At 42.2% G+C, this 18676-nt stretch overlaps 1 protein-coding gene across 7 annotated transcripts in view; it reads left to right on the forward strand.

Moving 5' to 3' along the window:
• Window positions 1-18676, forward strand: part of F13A1 (coagulation factor XIII A chain) — a 203030-nt gene that overhangs the window by 139900 nt on the left and 44454 nt on the right. For 6 of the 7 annotated variants that reach the window (XM_090136976.1, XM_090136977.1, XM_090136978.1 and 3 more), the window contains 3 exons: window positions 1839-2004; window positions 5553-5704; window positions 11603-11791. In XM_090136976.1, coding sequence (XP_089993102.1) covers window positions 5554-5704; window positions 11603-11791 — 340 coding nt within the window. In that variant the 5' untranslated portion in view covers window positions 1839-2004; window position 5553. Of the gene's footprint in view, window positions 1-1838; window positions 2005-3081; window positions 4637-5552; window positions 5705-11602; window positions 11792-18676 lie in introns of all 7 variants that reach the window. The other variant, XM_090136981.1, reaches the window with a different exon arrangement.

Genomic DNA, 18676 nt, shown 5'->3' on the forward strand with positions numbered 1-18676 from the left:
TTGATCAGGCCACAGAGACTTATTTTCAGGTTCATCAGGTGATCTCAAATCCAGTCTTTAAGTGTAGTGGGAGGAACTTACTGTCCCAGTCCCTGCCTTGATGTTCAGAGGCTTGAGAGAAAAAGAAGAGAGAAATTCTGGTCCAACTCTTCAAATTCCTATCTCTTTTCTCAGTCTTGTTGCCTGACAGATCAAGTAGAGTTGGCCCTTAGGTCAAGAGCTTCACTTTAGGTAAATGGCATTGATAAGACGATGTAATACAGAGGGATTTGCTTTAGAAGAGTCTTTCTCTTTGCCGTATACATATGATACGTATGGTGAATTTTTTTCAGAGAAACACTTTCCATGAAGTAGCTTTCCCTCCAAAAGTTCATGGCTTAGCTTTGATAACCTGTCCTTTTACTTGGGACTGAAATATTGATCTAAGGGGTGCAAGCTTTGTGCCTTTATCATCTTCACTGTCAGCTGGCCAAAGCAAGGAAGTAGTCCACCCCCATTTTTAAGAGATGTTTCTTTATTATTTAGGGCCTCAGCTCTAGCGAAACATAAGCCATTAAACAAAGCTGGAGCCCATGAAGATCATCTCTTATGAAATACCTGTTTGGCCTAGTTTGACTATCTTTCTGTGAGATAATTAAGGCAACTCTGGTACAAAAACAGTGAAATGCTTTGAATTCAGATGTCAGTAGGAATAGGAGTGGGAACCTGGATTGTATGCTCATAACAGCCAACGTGATTCTTTTTTTGTTGTAGTTACTACATGTACAGTTATGTTTATGTCTCAGGAAGAGAGATACCTTCACAGATGAGTACAAAAAGATAAACCTTTTTTCCAACCTTTAACTCATGAGCTGGCATGTGCTTTAGTGTAATCTGATACTTATTGTTGGAAATGTATTTTACATAATTGGCAGTGGCAGCCACGTAATCTGAGAGAGGAAAAAAAAGTGTATTGAACTGTATACTATGTATCACTGTTAATGATTTTGAGTGGCATCTATAAAGGATAATGTAGCACTTGAAAGTTATGCTTCAAAACCTAGATAAAATTCTTTTATTTTTCCATTTCTATGCTGCATTTCTTCTCACCTCATTGTAGATGTTGGCTGTATAGATGCATACGGTGGGATGCATCACCTCAGGCTCCCTTTGCAGTCAATACAAGAAACAGGCACTTTTAGGCCATGATTCATCTGACCTATTTACATGTGTGCTGTAGGAGGAGATGAATCACTGCCTAGACTGCAACTCTGTGGAGGATAAAGAAAGCCTAAGATGGCCAGCTCAGACGTAGATGCTTATATGGATCTACAGATTGAATTTAAACTTGTGGTTTGGAACAGTATTTTTCAGAGAAGAGTTAAATTTCTTAAGCCACATTTTCTTAGCAGAATGTGTGTATGAATATATGTATATATAAAACAACCATATATATGTATATATATAACCACATATATATGTTTTTGGGTTTTTTTTTTTCCCTACAACAGAAACATTTGCAACAATATCTTTTGAAAACTGGCCTTATATCCCCTGCTCCAAATGTTCCACCATCTGAAGATCTGCCATTTTGTCTCTCTCTGCCTCTGCCCCTCTTTCACACATACTGTCTTGTACACATGCTGTATTTCAGAGCTGGGCCTTCTGAATGTTCAGCATTAGTTCAAAATATACTCCTCTGTGAGTGGTAGCCAGAGCTGCTAAACACATAGAGATAAATTAGCTGGTTTTGGTTTTTAAAAAATCAAAAGCAAAATATGCAAACAAAACCACCAAATGAACAGTTCTGATATTTGCTTCTGTTTAAAAATAACATTTTTGTTCATATTTTCTGCTAGAATCTGCTCTACTCTGCCTCCAACCTTGGTAAGGCAAGGCATTATAGGGAGAGAGATACCGGTTTCTGGAAGACAAGTACTGATGTGGAAGGAAGAGGAAGACAGACTTGGTCATCTAAGAAAGAGTGGAAGTTCCCAAGTGAAACTCCAAGAAGATAAGAGAGAGGTAAAGGTGTATTATATGTAGAAGATTGGAGTTCAAAGTGTCTGGTTTATGGGAATAAGAATTACTTCCTTCCAGGGATGGTTATGCATGTATATGTAATACAGTGTCTCAGTGCATCTGAATTCACATCTAGACTGCAAATGGGCCCAAAGGTAATATTTGAGGGAGAAAAAAAAAAAAGAAAAATAAGAAAAAAAACAAAAGAAGAAGAAAAGTAAGAAAGGAATTCACTGTTTTGCAAAGCATTACAATGCTCAGCTGCTACCAAGGAGTTCTCAGTGTAGCTAAAATAGTGGTAGGCAAAATATCCCTGCCATCCAGCCACTGGCACGCAGCACAGCAAACCATTTACATGAGCACCTGGCCTGGGGAGTTTGCTTATGACAGATCTTCACATGCTCTCCTCTCTGTCTGTAAAGCTTTACCGACTCTTATGTTTTGTGGGGTTTTCCCCCTAAACTTGTGTCTGGCATGGAAAGATGGAGTAATGCTGACTCTCATGATAACAGGAAACTGAATTTGGGATAACCCTTCGCAGTGCAAACTTTCCAAACATTTAAGAGCTTTTCTGTGGTGATCATAAGGAAGGACTGTTCATCATTCAAAGTCCATTGCGATCAATGGGAAGAGCATCTATAACTGCAAAGGTCTTTGGCAAAAGCCACAAGCATTTGACGGCTGTCTCTGAGTAGCAAGCATGGATTCAGCCCTTTAGCAGTGCAGGAGTTGCTTCATGAAGAAAGATTGCTCTTTCACCGGTCATTCCAGAGCACCATTCATTAAATATAAGGCCCTACAGGAAAAACAGGCCTTCATGTTCTCTGTGCCCCCTCCTGAATCAGCTCTGACGTCATTAGTTTCAAACCATAGATGCTAAATTAAGACCAGTGCAGTCTAATAGGCAAGGAAGGGCAAATGCTAAAAATTAAGGTAATGAGAAAATACCTGGCATCTGGAGCTGTCATAAGCATGAATTTACATCACTCCCCACAAAATAAATAAATTACAGCCTATGAAACGTTATTCTCCCTGGATGCAAAGCTGCTGCCAAAAATTTTTGTCTCTGTGCTTTCTCAGTGATCGTCAGCTTCTGCCAAATGCTCCGAAGAGACCTGAAGGGGCACAAGGAGGGACATCTACAACTGCTGGCTTCTGAAGCATGAGGGCTGGGCTGGGATCATTTGGCTGCATCCACTCACTGCCGTTCTCACTCTGACTGAAAGTTTTCCTCCTGGCTCTGACAGCACTGCAGCCACTTGGGGAAGCACATAACTGCCTCGGGAGATGGAGTTTCTTAGTTGTGTTGCAGGCCTCCAGCAGGCATGGCACCGAGGCAATATTTACTTCAGTTTCTATAACGTCATCGCAGCAGCTGCAGTTTTGGGAACTGAAGTTCTGGCTGGAAGTAGAAGAAGAGGCACAAACACACCATCCAGAAATCAGAGTGGAAAAAAGGAGAATTGGCAGCCAGCCTCCTCCCCCAGAAGGCTCATTGTGTTCCTGGGTGTCAGGGGCATTGCTTGCCCAACAGATGGTTACCATAAGGACCATCTGCAGAGAAGTGAGCCCATGCAAACTGCAGTTCAGGACAACAGCAAGACCAGATCTCTCCTGATGGGGTGCCGGCACAGTTGGGAGAGCACAACAGAAGAAGTGCAGTGCCCTGGCCAGATGGCTTTCTGTGCTATGTGCCTAGCAGTCTATTGCAGGAGATGAAGGAGAGTTTTGGGCCCCTTGACTCTGAGGTAGCATAGCATAATGCTCGTGTGCAGATAGTGAAGCTGGCTCCAAAACCTCTGCAGTCTGGTGCTGAACCTCAGCAAGCAATCCTGGCAGTCCCCAGTTATATTAGAGCTTAGTGAAACTGAACAAAGTTGGTCTGTAGCTAAAATGCTTTCGTCAGGTACTGCTCCTGACACAGGTTGTTAATGATACACAAATTATCATGGGTAAGAGCAGAAGGTCAGTTGCCCTAGACAGAACTGATTGGAGCAAAACACCTTAACTCTCCTGAATTGCACAGTTTCTCATGGAAAAGATCTTGTTTGTTGAGCTAGCAATGAGCTTTCCATGCTCATGTGCCCCACAGTCCTAAGAAGGACTTCTGTGAGGCACCGTGCAGAGAAACCATTGCTGTTTTCTACCTTGGGGTACTCTGAAAATCAGCACCTCAAGTTGCAGTGCAGGCATCCTGAAATAGAGACACTATTAAGACTGACAACTTAGTCTGTGTCACTCAGAGAATCTCTTCCAGTCTTCCACTCTCTATGCTCTGGTGCCATGAGAAGCTCTATTCTGTATCACTAAGGACTAAAACTTCAATGCTTACGTTGTTTCCTTAGCCCAAGAACTCTGAAATACTCCTGATAAGTGGTTCCCGATGAGAGGTGGGGGAAGGTAGGCAGGGAGAGGGAGGGGAAGCAAAGACGTGCCAGCAGTGGTGGCAGATCCTTGGATATGGTGTGGGGAGGGCTTGGCAACCCTTTCAGCACTGTCCTATTGCAACAGGAGGGAGGAGGATATACAGAAGTTACTTAAAAGCCCTCAACTTTTTCCAGGCTTCTATTACACATCAGAAAATCTGCAAGTGAGAAGACAAAATTAAAAAAAAAAAAGACTGTCTGAAAAGAAGGTACCTTTGCTAACTAGAAAACTTCCTTTAAGAGCTTACTACTATAAAATAATTGCTGTATTTTGAATTGATGTTTTCAGGAGCTTTGGGAAGAAGCTGTGTTCTCAGCCATGAATATTTTCTTAGATGGATGGTGTGGCTCTTTCGTTACTACGTGCTTTCACTGAAATAGATGTGAAAGCAGTTTTGACTAGCTCAAAGAGAAGTCTCTGATCAGCCTACATCTGAGATTTCCCTTAAGGTTGCTAGTGGGAGAGAAATAAGTGGATAAGTGCCTTTTTTTCTTTCTTTTTTTCCATCTCTCTTTCTCTGTCCTTCTCAAAAGTGGGTTCTCTGTGTGCAGGAAATAGTCCTTTAGATAACGGGTGTTTGTGTGCATAGAGACAAAAAATACAGTATTTCAGTAATCATCTGCAGAATGTTGTGGGCTGTAGTATTTGAGATGATTGCAATATAACTTAGACTGTCGTTTTTATTAGAAGGAGGTGGTATGCAATGTACTTCCTAGGAATATAATTTGTTATTTAGGGTGCAATAATATTGTTTTAGAGGGTGGGAAAGATGGTAATTTTCCACCTTTTTACTAGAAATTCCCAAATGTTTTTAATGCCCTGCTTCTCTTAGACAAATACTTCTGTGTTAAGCTTTCCTTTCCTCCTTCCACCCCCCTTCTTCTCTTATTCATGTGTTTTGACAAACACAAAATGGCTTACAATCCTTAGAGAGCTGTACTCCATCATTAGACTGATGTTTTCTGCCTCTCAGTTTTTATTTATGTGAATCTAAAAATGTGTAGCTCGCTGGCACCCCACACTGTTTCCGGTTTCTCCCATCTTATATGTGCCACGCTGGCTCATGTGTGCTTCTTCCTTGCACTTTTTCTTTCTTACATGGTATTACAACGTCTTTAATACAGGATGTCTGAACCAGCGAGTGCCAACAGAGAGAAGAAACAACCTCCCCTGAATGGGAGAAGAGCCCTCCCATCAAACAACTCCAATGCTGAAGAAAATGATGTCCCTGAAATGGATGCTTTTGGTCTGATACCTCGAGGATTTAATCCAAAAGGTACAGTGTAAAGTTTAAGACATACATCTGGTTTTGCTTCTAACCTTAGAGAGTGGTTTAAAGTCGAGAGTATTTTTTTTCCAGTTTGATTACAATCACAGAGTAACTTTAGGAGGACTTCCTCGAGTCTTTAAATTTGTGGCTGACTGTTCTAGGGCTGGGCTGGTTGAAAACTCCACTTCTAGGGCAGAGGGGTGTCACTGAACATCTGGAGTGGGAGAACACATATAGAGATACAGTTTCCTAACCAAAGTCATCAAAACTTGTCATTGCCCTCAATAAAAATGATCCTGTCTCTGGTTGCTTTTTCCTAACTCTGGACCAGCCCCTATCCTTGAAGCACCTGGTGGTGAAGCAGGGCAAGACACTGATCTGGGTTAAAAACCAGCTTTTGGATAGAAGTAGAACAGAAAGTTTAATTTAGTATTTTTTAGTTTCACTTCAGCCTGACTCACCTGTTGGCTTCAGTCATGGGGTGAAGGGAGCAGAAGTCTCCCCTTTTATTGGCTCTTCTGGTTTATACAGGCTTAAACTGACTGAATCTGCTGCAAAATGCTTTTACTAGATGGTCAACTCACTCATAAAAATGACTGAGAAACTCAATAATTCACCTGTGGAAAGTGTTTTAATGTTTTGGTTGGAGAGACAAAATATAATTCTGGGGCTAGGAAAATCAGAATGACTATTTTTGGAATGAATCTGAAAAGTACAGACAAGATTTAGAGGAAAATGGAATTGGATCCTAAATGAGACACCAAGACAATGATGGTTTGATTTTTTTTTTGCCTAAGATTAACAACAGAACCTGCTGCATGTAGCAGCTCACAAGAGTGAGATGTGATAATACTTAGTACTCGTATGGAACTCTTCATCTGGGGTTGAAAGAGTGCTTAATAAATGTGGACGAGCATTAACTGCTTCATTTTACACAGTAGAAAACAAGCAAGGAGATATTCAGTGACAAGCTCAGAGTCCTGTTGGAAATTGTTATTTCTGTAATCTTAATCATCTGCTTTGCCCATGTCCTCCCCTTTTATTACACACATGTTGCTTTAAAAAGCATTTCTTTAAAAAACACCTGAGCAAACCAACTGGAATGTTAAGATGGTAGGAATTTTGCTTTAACTTTTTCAGACAACCCTGTAGCTCCGGGAAAAGTATTAGTGTTTAAATTGTCAAAGGTAATGTAATACAGGTCCTGACTATGTATATTTTCAAATTCAGTACGCCTGCAGAAGTTGGAGATATGTAAGGGGGCAGGATACCTTGGAAGGAATGCAGTCTGTAGCTAAAATGCATCAGTTCCTGAAGGAAGATTCCTATCAGCCTGTGGGGAGACCTCACTGCAGCCTTCCAGTACCTAAAGGGAACCTACAAACAGGAGGGGAGCTAACTCTTTACAAGGGTAGATAATAGCAGGACAAGGGGAAATGGTTTTAAGTTGAGGGAGGGAAGATTTAGGTTGGATGTCAGGGGGAAGTTCTTTACAGAGAGAGTGGTGAGGTGCTGGAACAGGCTGCCCAGAGAGGTTGTGGATTTCCCATCCCTGGAGGTGGATGGGGTCCTGGGCAGCCTGGTCTAGTATTAGGTATGGAGGTTGGTGGCCCTACATGCAGCAGGGGAGTTGGAGCTCAATGATCTTTGAGGTCCCTTCCAACCCAAGCCATTCTATGATTCTATAAAATGCTTAGTATCAGGCCCTGAATGAATGTGGTGCTGGTAGACAAGAGCATCTCTGTTTTCTGAAGTGTAATGGGAACGGGAATGTTAGGTCAAATGAGTTGAGGCAGAAGGCTGCCTCATAAGGTGATGCTGCAGATGAGAAAACAGCCCTTGTCCAAAGCAGGAGTTTGTGTAGCCATAGGATCAACTTGACTATGGGACTGGTATGGCTGAAAAAATAAATTTAAGTATTACAGCAAAACTCTTATTGTACAGCTGGATCAGCTCTGCTATGCAGTTCTGCTCTGCAGTGCTTGTACCAATAACATGCAAGGGCGACCTAGGTGGAGGAAAAGGAAGGGACTGTAGCAGCATTCCTGCCTCAGTGCACATCAGCTGTGATTTAAGCCTGTAACACCAGTTGATGTATATGTGTTCCCTGGACACTATTTTGGGGTAGGATGTTTAAATCACCTGTCAGAGAATATAGCCAAATGCTTTCCACACACAACTCAGATTGGCACTCGTGTTTGGAAGCTGAGCCTACCAAGAGCAATTGCAGCACTGGGGTTGAAGTGAGAGCCTGCAGGCAGAGCAGAAGCAGCAGGGTACTGCAGGGTGAACACATCTTTGCCATGGACTTCTTGCACCACCTTCTTCCTCTTCTCCTTCACACTTCCATACTTCTGGGTTGTCCAAGCCTTTTGTAATGGTTTGCATATTTCACTTCCACATCACCCTGAAAAAAAGCAGGCCAATGCTTTCATCCCTGCTTGTACAACTATGTGTTTTCTAACTGTCTGGGGTAGGATGGGACGTTTGCTGTAAACATCTAAATGTTGGTGGCTTCATCTGTGTCAGATGTTAACCAACACAGAGCTAGCCCAGCAGGAGGTGAGAATAGAGTTCTTCCCAACAGGCAGTGAGCGTCTCTTTCAGGATGTCTTTCTCAGCTCCACTGGCTGCAGCAAGCAGATCTCACTGGCCATAAGACATTACATGTCTGGCTCACAACGTTTAGATGCCTACATTTAAAGGACTTTGTCTTGAGCTGAATCCTGCCCTTGTTCTGTGCAGTGTAGGTGTCTACAGCTGAGCTACTCACCCTCGTTTCCCTTGACAGCCAATGGAGAGAAATAGGCATTTTTAGGGTGTGATTCATTTGACCTATTTTAGCTACTACTCTAGGATGAGGTAAACTCTGTGCTGAACGAGCTCTCTGCTGACACCCACTTCAACTGCACTGAATCACAGCCACATTAAAATTGGTGAAGACCGCAGGGACGGCTGCCTCCCCAGCCTGGTCAGCCAGCTGCCTGCTGCAGGCTACTTGCTGCAGGCTCACTTGGCAAGAAGCCTGTGTCTTATTGTATACCTGTGTCGTGTCCTCCCCGTGGCTCTTCCTAGCCAGCTCATCTCCCCACACTGAGTTATAAGTGGGCCTGACGCACGCAGACGGCTCGGTGGGAGGACGCGGCCTTGGGGCTCCACAGCCTGCAGGCTTCCCACATGCCCTCCTTTGCTAAGTGTGGGGACTGCCAGGGAATCGTGCATCCCCTGTTGGCAGAGAGACCGTCACCTCCTTTAAAAACTCCTACTGCTTGGTCTGTAACCCGGAATCCTTTCTTTCTTGTCCTCCAAGAAAACCTGATGATTGCTGGATATTTTTGGTATTGAAAAGCAGCATAAGATTGTGCTCATATATTTATTTCCAACCAAGGTTAACGTAGAATCATAGGTTTGTAGAATGGCTTGGGTTAGAAGGGACCTTAAAGGCCACACAGTTCCAACCTCTTGCTGTGGGCAGGGCTGCCACCACCAGCTGAGGCTGCCCAGGGCCCCATCCAGCCTGGCCTTGAGCATTCAGGAACAGTGTACCACAGCTTCTCTGGGCAGCTGTGCCACTGCCTCACTGCCCTCTGAGTAAAGAACTTCTTCCTATCATCTCACCTCAATTTCCACATTACAAAGTCTTTAAGAAAACGAGTCTGCTAGCTCTTGCACAGGAAACCTACCTGCACTAAATAGTGGATGAGGCTGTGACAAACCATCACATAGATCTGACTTCAAAGGAGACCCCTGATGTCCACCCATCCCTCACAAACAGACAAGCAGCAATGTGTGCAGCACTTGGACCTTTCCTTTTGATTACTTCACCCTACCCTGGTGAAGATGTTTGTGTATCCTGTTACCCCGCTCACTTTGGTCCTCTCTAATTACCATTACTGTAATTAGCACAGGCTCAGTCACAGGTCATCTTCATCTGACGAGCTCAAAGGAGTTCATTTTAACACTGAGTGCAAAATGTGTTGTGTGCAGATGTGTATGATTGTGTTTTGACAGGAGCCTTGTAAAGTCCTGGGAAAAAAGTGAAGCAAAAGATGAACTGACACCCTAGGGTGGCTGAGCTTTGTAGTTCCTTGAAGGGGTTAACTTGCAAAGGAAGGGCAGGGTCTTTTGCCTTTTGTTTCAGAGCATGAGATGAAAACACAACAAATGTTCAAAAGAATTTTTATGCCTCCCTGGAAGCAGAGAGAAGCTGAGCCAAACTTACTGATGGTTAGATCTCTCACAGAGCTGTGATGTGCAGCTTTTACATGGGATGTTTCCAGCCTAAGAGAGATTGGGAGAGAAAACAGCAGAGGCTCTCCCGTGCTCTCTTTTTACAGCCCTCCAGGAAATTTCTGCCTTGCATAATTTAATTATGACCTTTGTCAGCATTCTTGTGAGTGAGCGTGGGTAAATTTTGCAAGGAGGGAAGTGAAAATGCTCCCGATTTCATAGAGGCACATTGAGAAATGATTTCTGAGCAAAAAGCATTTGAAGTTTCTCACAAGATCCATCTCTATAACTCCAGCCAACACTAAGGCCAGTGGGGATCTACACAAGTTATTCCAGAAGCCTGGAGAATTGAGCACAGAGTTACAACAATATTGCCATGGAGTTTTACCTTTCCCAGAGCCTTCTTGCCTGCTGTGGCTTCCTGCCTGCAGGAAAAAGCTGCCTGCAGAGCTATGTTCTGTGGTTCTGTGCAATGGGCTGTGTTTAGCTGCCAGTGACTTGACTATCCGACTCATTTGCTGAGTGCATCACTCGTGCTCACAGTGTACTCAGCAGCAGGCCAAATGAGCCACCATGTGAGGACACACAGCTCCGCCAGCTGCTGGAAGTGTGCTCCTCTTCCTGCCAGGCATGAGTTTGGCTCCGTATTTGTCACTATAAAATGCAGAAATTGGCTGGTTTCTGTCAGCACCTGGAACTGCAAGCTGAGAGCTGCAAATCAAGCTTTACTTCTGTCTCTCTCCTCGTGGCAGTAATGGTCCTCCTGGTAGAATTTTCATGATTATCTGTCCAAGCATGAAGGAGAAAGAATGATATTTGGTTCACTTCTGTATGATTGCTCACTGTTAGAAGGAACTGGCTGTGAAGCTGCTGGGTACAGCTTCAATGTGTACAGGGATGGAGCTGTTGTGTGCGAAGGCTTCCACTGTGCAGTTTCTCAGCATGGTAGTCACATAGCTGGTGGTAACTGCAAGTGCCTTTGGCTATTCAAGTGCCACCACACGCTGGTCATGAGCTGAGCAAGCCAAATTCTGACAGCTATAACCCTTTAGATAGCCCTGATTTGAAGGGAGAGAGGCATTTACTTTGCTTGTGCATGTTACAGATACCCACTGCTATTTGACTATGACTTTATACTGTAATTACATACTATAATGTCATATTGAGTTTTCATAAAAGATACTAATAGCAGTGGAGGTGTTCTGAGAAGCTGAGTCTAGACATGTACAATACACCAAAGCCTTATTTAATACAGGCATCCAAGCTCTCTGCTGAAAGCAAGATCATTAAAGCCTCTCAGGCTCTGTAGCACTTGGTAGCAGTCATGCTTTACAAACATTAACGTATGTACTTAAGCATCAAAAAATCCCTGTGAATATGCATTTTACATGGAGCCACAGCTGTCAAAGACCTACTGATTGTGCCCAGACCTGCAGAAAGCTGATGCAAAAGGAAGGAGAGAGCACAGCTCTTCCTGGCAGCATTCAGCTTTCCACCATTAGAGCCTGCCTTTTGCAAACCCTGCTCAGGCAGAAAGGTGCTAGCCCCAAACAGGTTCAACACACTTCATTGCATTTCTTGATGAAGCAAAACTGGAGAATGGGGGGACAGGGCCTCTAATGCTGATGATGTCGATAATGTGACTGCTTTCTGTTCATTGATGTGCCTCTGCAGATTACCTGCGTGTTGTGGATATTCATATGTTCAAAGAACCCAACGAGATCAACAAGCAGCAGCACCACACCGACAAGTACTACAATCCTAAGCTGATAGTGCGTCGAGGACAGCCTTTCCAAATCCAGATAGACTTCAGCCGACCCTATGAGCCAGAGAAAGACCAGATCTGGCTGGAGTATTTGATAGGTAAGTGCCAGGCAAAGACAGTGTTTTCTTAGCAAGTAAGGTAGAAAAGTCTGACGTACAGGAGCACGTCAGTACTTAATGGCTGGGTCTTTTCCTATTCTCATTGATAAGCCATAAACCATAAACACACGCTTAAACAAAGCCAAATAAATGGTTTTCTAAACAGGGTCTGAATCCTCGAGACAGTCAACAAAATTACTTGTGAGAGAGGGAGCAATACTTGGAGATTTTTATTTAGCAAGAAGCTATACTTTATTGAGCTTTCAAGGTTATTTGTTTCATAGCATATGGCAATGCTGAGAGGTAGATGGAATGGGAAACACCTATCAGTGTTCAGGAGATGAAGGGAGAAGGAGTCCATTGTTTGAGGTGGGAAAGATGATTGTATGAGCTGAGATAACAAAATGCTGGATACACAAGGGAAAAAAAAACCTAAGCAGAGCAGAAGAATAGAAGGCCTTACCACTTTGCAGCCTGCATTTAAAGCCAACCTGGTAACAAGGGAAAAAAATCACAGATTTTAGCTTTGGACCAGAAGCTTACTCAGGTTCACAATGGATTTACTGCAAAAAGAGCAAATAAAGCATTTTTTCTTCTTACTGAGAGATCTTTGCCAGAGACGCAGATCCAAATGTACCTGTTGTCTTACTGACAGTACAGGACTAAAGGAAGGCATGGCCTGGATAGAGAAGGGGAAAAGGCTGTGTCTTCCCACTGTGCTCCAAAGATTACCCTCTATGCATCACAATTCTGGGAAAGCCCTGATTTCATCTGGAATAATCTGGGAGTTTCTGTGTTAAGACATCACTGTTCTGTCTATAAATTCGCTAAAATAGATTTGGTGTTTTCATTTACTTTCCTTAGAGAAGCGGCTCCAAAATTTGTAACATCAGTTTGTTTTTTTTTTCCACTGTTGAATTATGATGATGTAGACATTTATTAGATTTGTTGCCTTTTAAAGCTAGATGGGCATTTATCTCTTAAACATATAAGCAGAGAAAAGGTTACTGTCTGCACATTTTTTTCCATGAGTCTCTTCTTTCTAATTTAAATTAAGGTTGGAAGGCATGTTATGACAGTCCAGTGAGTGATTGGCTGAACAGCCACAAGTGCCTTTAAAAATTTAATATGCATAAATATCATTAGTTCTTTTGGGATTTAATTAAATTCAAGACTGTTCCCTTAATCTTTATATGTTTAAAACAAACAGCTGTAGCAGAAAAGAAGTGGAAAATGGAGCATTTGTTTTTTATTGCATTGTGCGCTGTTTGCATTTGTTTTAATCAGTTATTCTATATTGGAAGAAGAAATTTAACACTTCTTTTGATGATGCACGGACCACTTGAGATAAGTTACTTGTTTATTTTCCTGTTGCTCTTTCTTAACACACATTTGTCCATGGTTTTTACTTTGAATCTCTAAGCCCAGATAAAAACCCTTTCATTCTCAGCCATGGAGGGAGTAGAGTTAAACACAGCCTGAGCCAAGGGAGAATTTGCAGCAAACTCACTTTTGAGTGATGATTTTGGAGTTAGACTTGGGTGTGTGGTTCTCTTGTCTTCCCCTCCCCATTCTTCACCATTACTGTCCTTTCTGTGAAATGGGAATACTAACGCTGAAGTCTCATGTGTGGTGGCTGAAGGAAAAGAGTTGTATATACAGAACAGTATATACAGTACTATTGTGCTCTCCTGCTTTCAAATGTCTGCTTCTGCAAGCACCACTGCCTTCTTGCTAGAAGGAATATAGCTCACAGAAGTCCAGCTGGGAACTGAAAAGTTCAGGCTCCTCTTCTAGGAATCAATTAATACTGGATGCTCCACAATGTTTCTCTTTATGCACATTTGGTGAAAAGAAAGTGCATATATTCTCAGAGGCTAGTAACAAAGCAAAACAAAAACAGTCCACAATGAAGGAGATAATAAAGGGAGTTGCAATCACATCACGCAGAGATGATCTGCTTGACTCTTGCTATTCTCATTCTAGTGGCAAGTCCAATATTTGGTGCCCTGAAGGAGAGGAGAATTCTCTTATTTAGCAATGGGTATCAAATGCCAAAGGTTTCAGTGCTGAGCTTTCAGGCATTTGTCACAGAGAGATGTGGCACATTTACATCCAGTGTTTTTTTTTATGTTTGTCTGCTTGAGGAGTGGACATTCATCTCCTGTAATGCAAGGTGCCTGGAAACTCAGTCCAGAAACACTGCCTCTCCAGCGGAGGAGGAAGCAGGCACCTCCAGGTGGCAGTTTAGCCCTGTTGTCTTAAAATGGGACAAATTCTCTGCTGGATTTTTTTGTCTTCTTCTGTTGACTCCACTCCATAGTCTAGGCTTTGACCTTAAGATGACTGAAGACAGGAGAAATGAATCTCACCCTTTGGTACTGTCAAGAATGAGCTACACCTAAGGCATGGCTCAGACATCAACTATACAGCAAACACAACCTGATCTCAGAGAATCTTTTTGAGCAGAAATCACACTGATGCCTGCTGGGAAAGTACTGAGTAGGAGAGTCTGAAGTGATGGATATGATGAAATATTGGCAGACTGCTGCAAAATGACCTTTCCAAGGAGCTCTTTGCTTGCCCAAGCAGTGGATTTCAAACAGTGCAGCAGAACAATAGAGTACCTGGGTTGGAGGAACCTCTGGAGGCATCATGTCCAAGCCCTTGCTGGAATAGGTCTAGTCTGCTCATGCTGCTCATAGCCTTGTCCTTGGAGCAAGTTTTGGGTGTTTCCAGGGTAGGAAGATTACCCTGAGCAATGCAAACTAGGCTGCCCACGAGACATGGGATCTTCAGAGTGTTTCAAGCTGCCATAAGGTATAAAGAAAGTTTTGGGAGGGACAGCTAGATTGTGTCCCATATAATTTGGCTGAGAAAACTCAAATTCTCTCTTTGCAGGGTTGTGCCTGCAGTGAGGGCTGTTTATACAAAGCTGTTTAGAAATTATTAGTCCCCAGCACTGGAAATTTCCCAGCATTGATGTTAATCCAACACAGAATTTTTATCCACTGAAGATTAATCTTGCTCCATTACCATCCTGCTACAATGATAACGTCTGGATCTTTTGTGTATGTAGAGCTATTCTATTTCCTTTACTCCCTGAAATTTAGTTTTACATCTCTTTTTTGTTCCTGGTTTCTTCTTTTGAATCATTAAAAAGATGATTAGTGAAGCACATAGAGACTACTTAATCCTAATTGATAATGAATCGAGGATACCTGGGATAAATGTTTCTCGAGTCATGTAAAATTCGGACTCAAACACTCACAAAGCATTCAGCATCTTTTTTTTTTTTTTAATCTACAGTCCATTTGAGACTATTCACACAGAGCCTACAGTCCATAGGATAAATTATATATATATAGTAGAAGTAAAATAATTCTGTACTACATATATATATATTTATATACACACTTATGTATATATAAGTATAGAATTATTTTATAAGTATATATATATAAGTATATATATATATATATAATATATAAGTATATAATTATTTTACTTCAATCTCTTGAAGGTCATTTTGAAGTCCTTCTGGGATCATTCCTTATGACTAAAGTCCTTTTTGCCTTAACAGACTGTTTTCCATAGAGTAATCATTGGTGAAAATGGCTGGAGTGCTAATGTGAATTATTATAATTCAATTTCTCATATAATGCTTCATTAAATTAGAACTGTACATGTATGCCAAAGTATGGGAAAAAAAGTTGAATGTACCAAAAATCTACATGGAAAAATATCCCCATATAAGGAGTAGTGGATATTATTCCTGTTCTTGTGCTGGACTTCAGCCCTTCTTCAGTACCTGTGTTTTGGGAGCTGCTTCATCACCTCATTTATTTCTTTTCTTGCAACCCACTCCCTGGCTTTAAGGAGTAGAAAGGTGAACATCACCTTTTGGGAACAACTCATTTTAGTGGTGTGGGGATGAGCTAAAAGAGCTGTCTGATTTGAAGTTTCAGTTTACTTGCACCCTTGATGAGTCTGGAGGAGCCAATGAATCCTTCACCCACCTGATTCCCCCTGATTACCACCCTCATGGTGATGGGGGGTGGAGTTTGTGCTGCTGTTGGCTTTCCACTGTCTGAGCTCTCACACTTGGGGTAGCCAGCCTGGCATGTAAAGTTGCCACAGTCACTGCTGCACTGGTAGTGATTTCACTCAAAAGCAGACATATGATTAGATAGGCCTTCAATCTTGCTTTTAATAGCAGTTTCCTATACATGGCTGTAAATTCTGGAGTGGTTGATAAGTTTATATGGTACATCCTTACTCTAATGATATATTTCCCCACACCCTCATAAATTGTTGACTATTTGTATTTTACTTCAACAGTTTCATAAATCCATATATATTGGTCTAGTTCTAAATATTATTATGAACCTTTTATTCATTGGCATACATCTGAAGTGGTCATAAATTCCAATCCTCCAGGCTACTATCACCTTTCCACACGTGTGAATGCGTGGGCACCCACTAACCTGCCCTTCTGTACCCCTCAGGCTATAAATCATCAGCTTCTGGCCTGAGATGAGAGCAAATGTGTACTGCTTCCTTTACTACAGTCTTCCCAGGCCCAGTCCAGAGGAATAGTTATAAACAATGAAAGCAACTAAGAACAAAGATGTTAGACCTGATCCCATATGGCTTATTTAGTTGACATTAAATTCTAACCTATATTCAGAAGGGCATTTAAGTATGACTGAATAGCCAGAGGTCCAATGCAGATTGCCTCAGAGTCAACAGTGCTCCATCTCCCTGCTTAATGAAAAGCTACAAAGAAATGAACAGTTACAGAAACCTATGTATGATGATCTGAACACGGAGACCAAGCCCACATTGTTTTCCATTTTCTCTGGAACATTCCATTTGGAGGAAGAAAGGATAATTTATTAGCCACAGAACACATTTCCTAGAAATTAATTCTAGGGAGAGAAAAGACATGTTTGCCAACTCCTAACAAAGAAAAACAAAACTCTCCACTTGCTGAAAAAGGCACTGGGGCATTTATTCCCTTCTGGAATTCCTGCCCAGGCTCTAGAGGATCAGAGAGAAGGGAGTTCCTCAAGATGCTCCATGAATTCTCTCTTTCAAAAGGATCTGTATCCTGCTCTTCCTTTGCATCGCTATAGCAGCATCAAGTGGCGTTTAAAATTAGCTGTATTATTTAATGCTTTTAATAGCTAAGGCGCATGACTCAGATGTATGTTTTACGACTGTAAAGTACTCATAATATTCACTCCTGGGACAGAGTGGTCAGATGTTAAGGATTTCTAACTGGAGCTACAAGCAAAAATTATTAGAAGATATTTGGGTTTCCTACGTTTCCAAGTTCATTCTGCAGCACTTCTGAAGGCAATGGGACTAAAGACACTGGGTTTTTTAGGAAAAAAATATTTCCCTTGCTTGTTTTGTTTGTTTGAGTACAGCTTCTCTCTCTCTTTTTCCCTTTTCCTTTGTTTTACTCATTCTATTTTCTTATGTTTTCTGTCCTACTCTTTGCCTTCTTTCTCTTCTCTCTCTTCCTCTCTCTCACACACACACACTCGACATCTTTCTCTTCTCCTCCTCCTCTCTTCTCCTCTTATATTCCTTCTTCTTGTTCTTCTTTACAGTGGCTCCAAGCTCCAATTTGTTTACCAACCTGTCGCAATTATTATTCTTCCAGGGCCAGCATTGAAATAGATTCTTTACCCTTTGTAAGAGTGTATCTAGATAAAACAAATGAGCTTATCAGGGAAATTGTTAACCTCGCTGTGCATAATGTATTTCCCAAAGGGCAACAGATTCCTCAACTCCTTTAAAAAAAACAATCTTCTAATGAGGGTTCCAAAAAAAGCTATTGAGAAATAGCTTTGCTCACCTCCTTGTCTTTTGAGGTACTCTACTTCCATCAGGACGGAGAAGTACACTGATGTTAACTATATTTTTCAGCCCTGTGCTACCAACTTTTCCCTCCTTGCTTCCTACAGGAAAAGAGCCACTGACTTGCGTAGGGCTTGCACTCATCAGTCCCTCCATGTTGTGCTAACATCATGGCACTAGCTCACTGATGGCCATCTAGGAGCTGTTTAATGCACGTACGTGTACAGCAATGCACGTGGCCCCTGGGGATCAAGTTTAGCATTCAAGGAAATGCTAAAAAAGTTAGCATTCAAGGGAATGCTAAACTAGGTGGAGACAGCAACTTCCAGGTGGCTGGGAAGGAAGGAGGAAGAGTGGTACTTGAGCAAGCCATGGCCTCCAGTAAGTGACTAGGAAGTAGGAGCAGCAGGGGGACTTGGCAGACTTGGGGAACTGGGGGAGGAACACTTGTGTTTTGCTGACTGAACTTGCTGTACCTCTCTCTCGCTCTCCCTCTGTTGCTGTAAATCCCTCACGGATGCAGCGGTGTTATCCAGAATTAAACACAGCTGATGGGCCCAGGAGCTGACATGCTACAGAGCTGAGGCATATGTTAAGAATAACTCATTTTGAGTGCATCTGTGTGTAGCCACAGTCTTGTGTTTTAAATAGCTCTTTCTTCTACTGCTGCATAAATAGATTTTGGCGAGTTTTAACAAACACTGCTCTCTTCTTTCTGCACCTATAGAGTGGGTGGGGGGTGGGAAGACTATTGCATACATGCCCATATTCACACAAGCTTCAGTCATGGTGCGTTCACTCACATACTTATTTACTTTTAAAGCCTTGTGATGTAGCGCTGAGGAGAAGAGAGCATTGCTTCTTCAATAGTGATTACAGCTATGTTGCTCCACTTCCCATGTGCCTGGAAACCCAGGTGTAGAGCAGAGCTGAGCTGCAACTGAAGTGAATAGGAGCTTTAGGAGCTCAGCTTAGGTAGCTACAGAAACCAAGGTGAGATAAGAAAGGAGAGAA

Source organism: Phasianus colchicus, chromosome 3, assembly GCF_987193195.1.
Source record: "Phasianus colchicus chromosome 3, bPhaCol1.hap1.1, whole genome shotgun sequence".
Lineage (NCBI taxonomy): Eukaryota > Metazoa > Chordata > Aves > Galliformes > Phasianidae > Phasianus > Phasianus colchicus.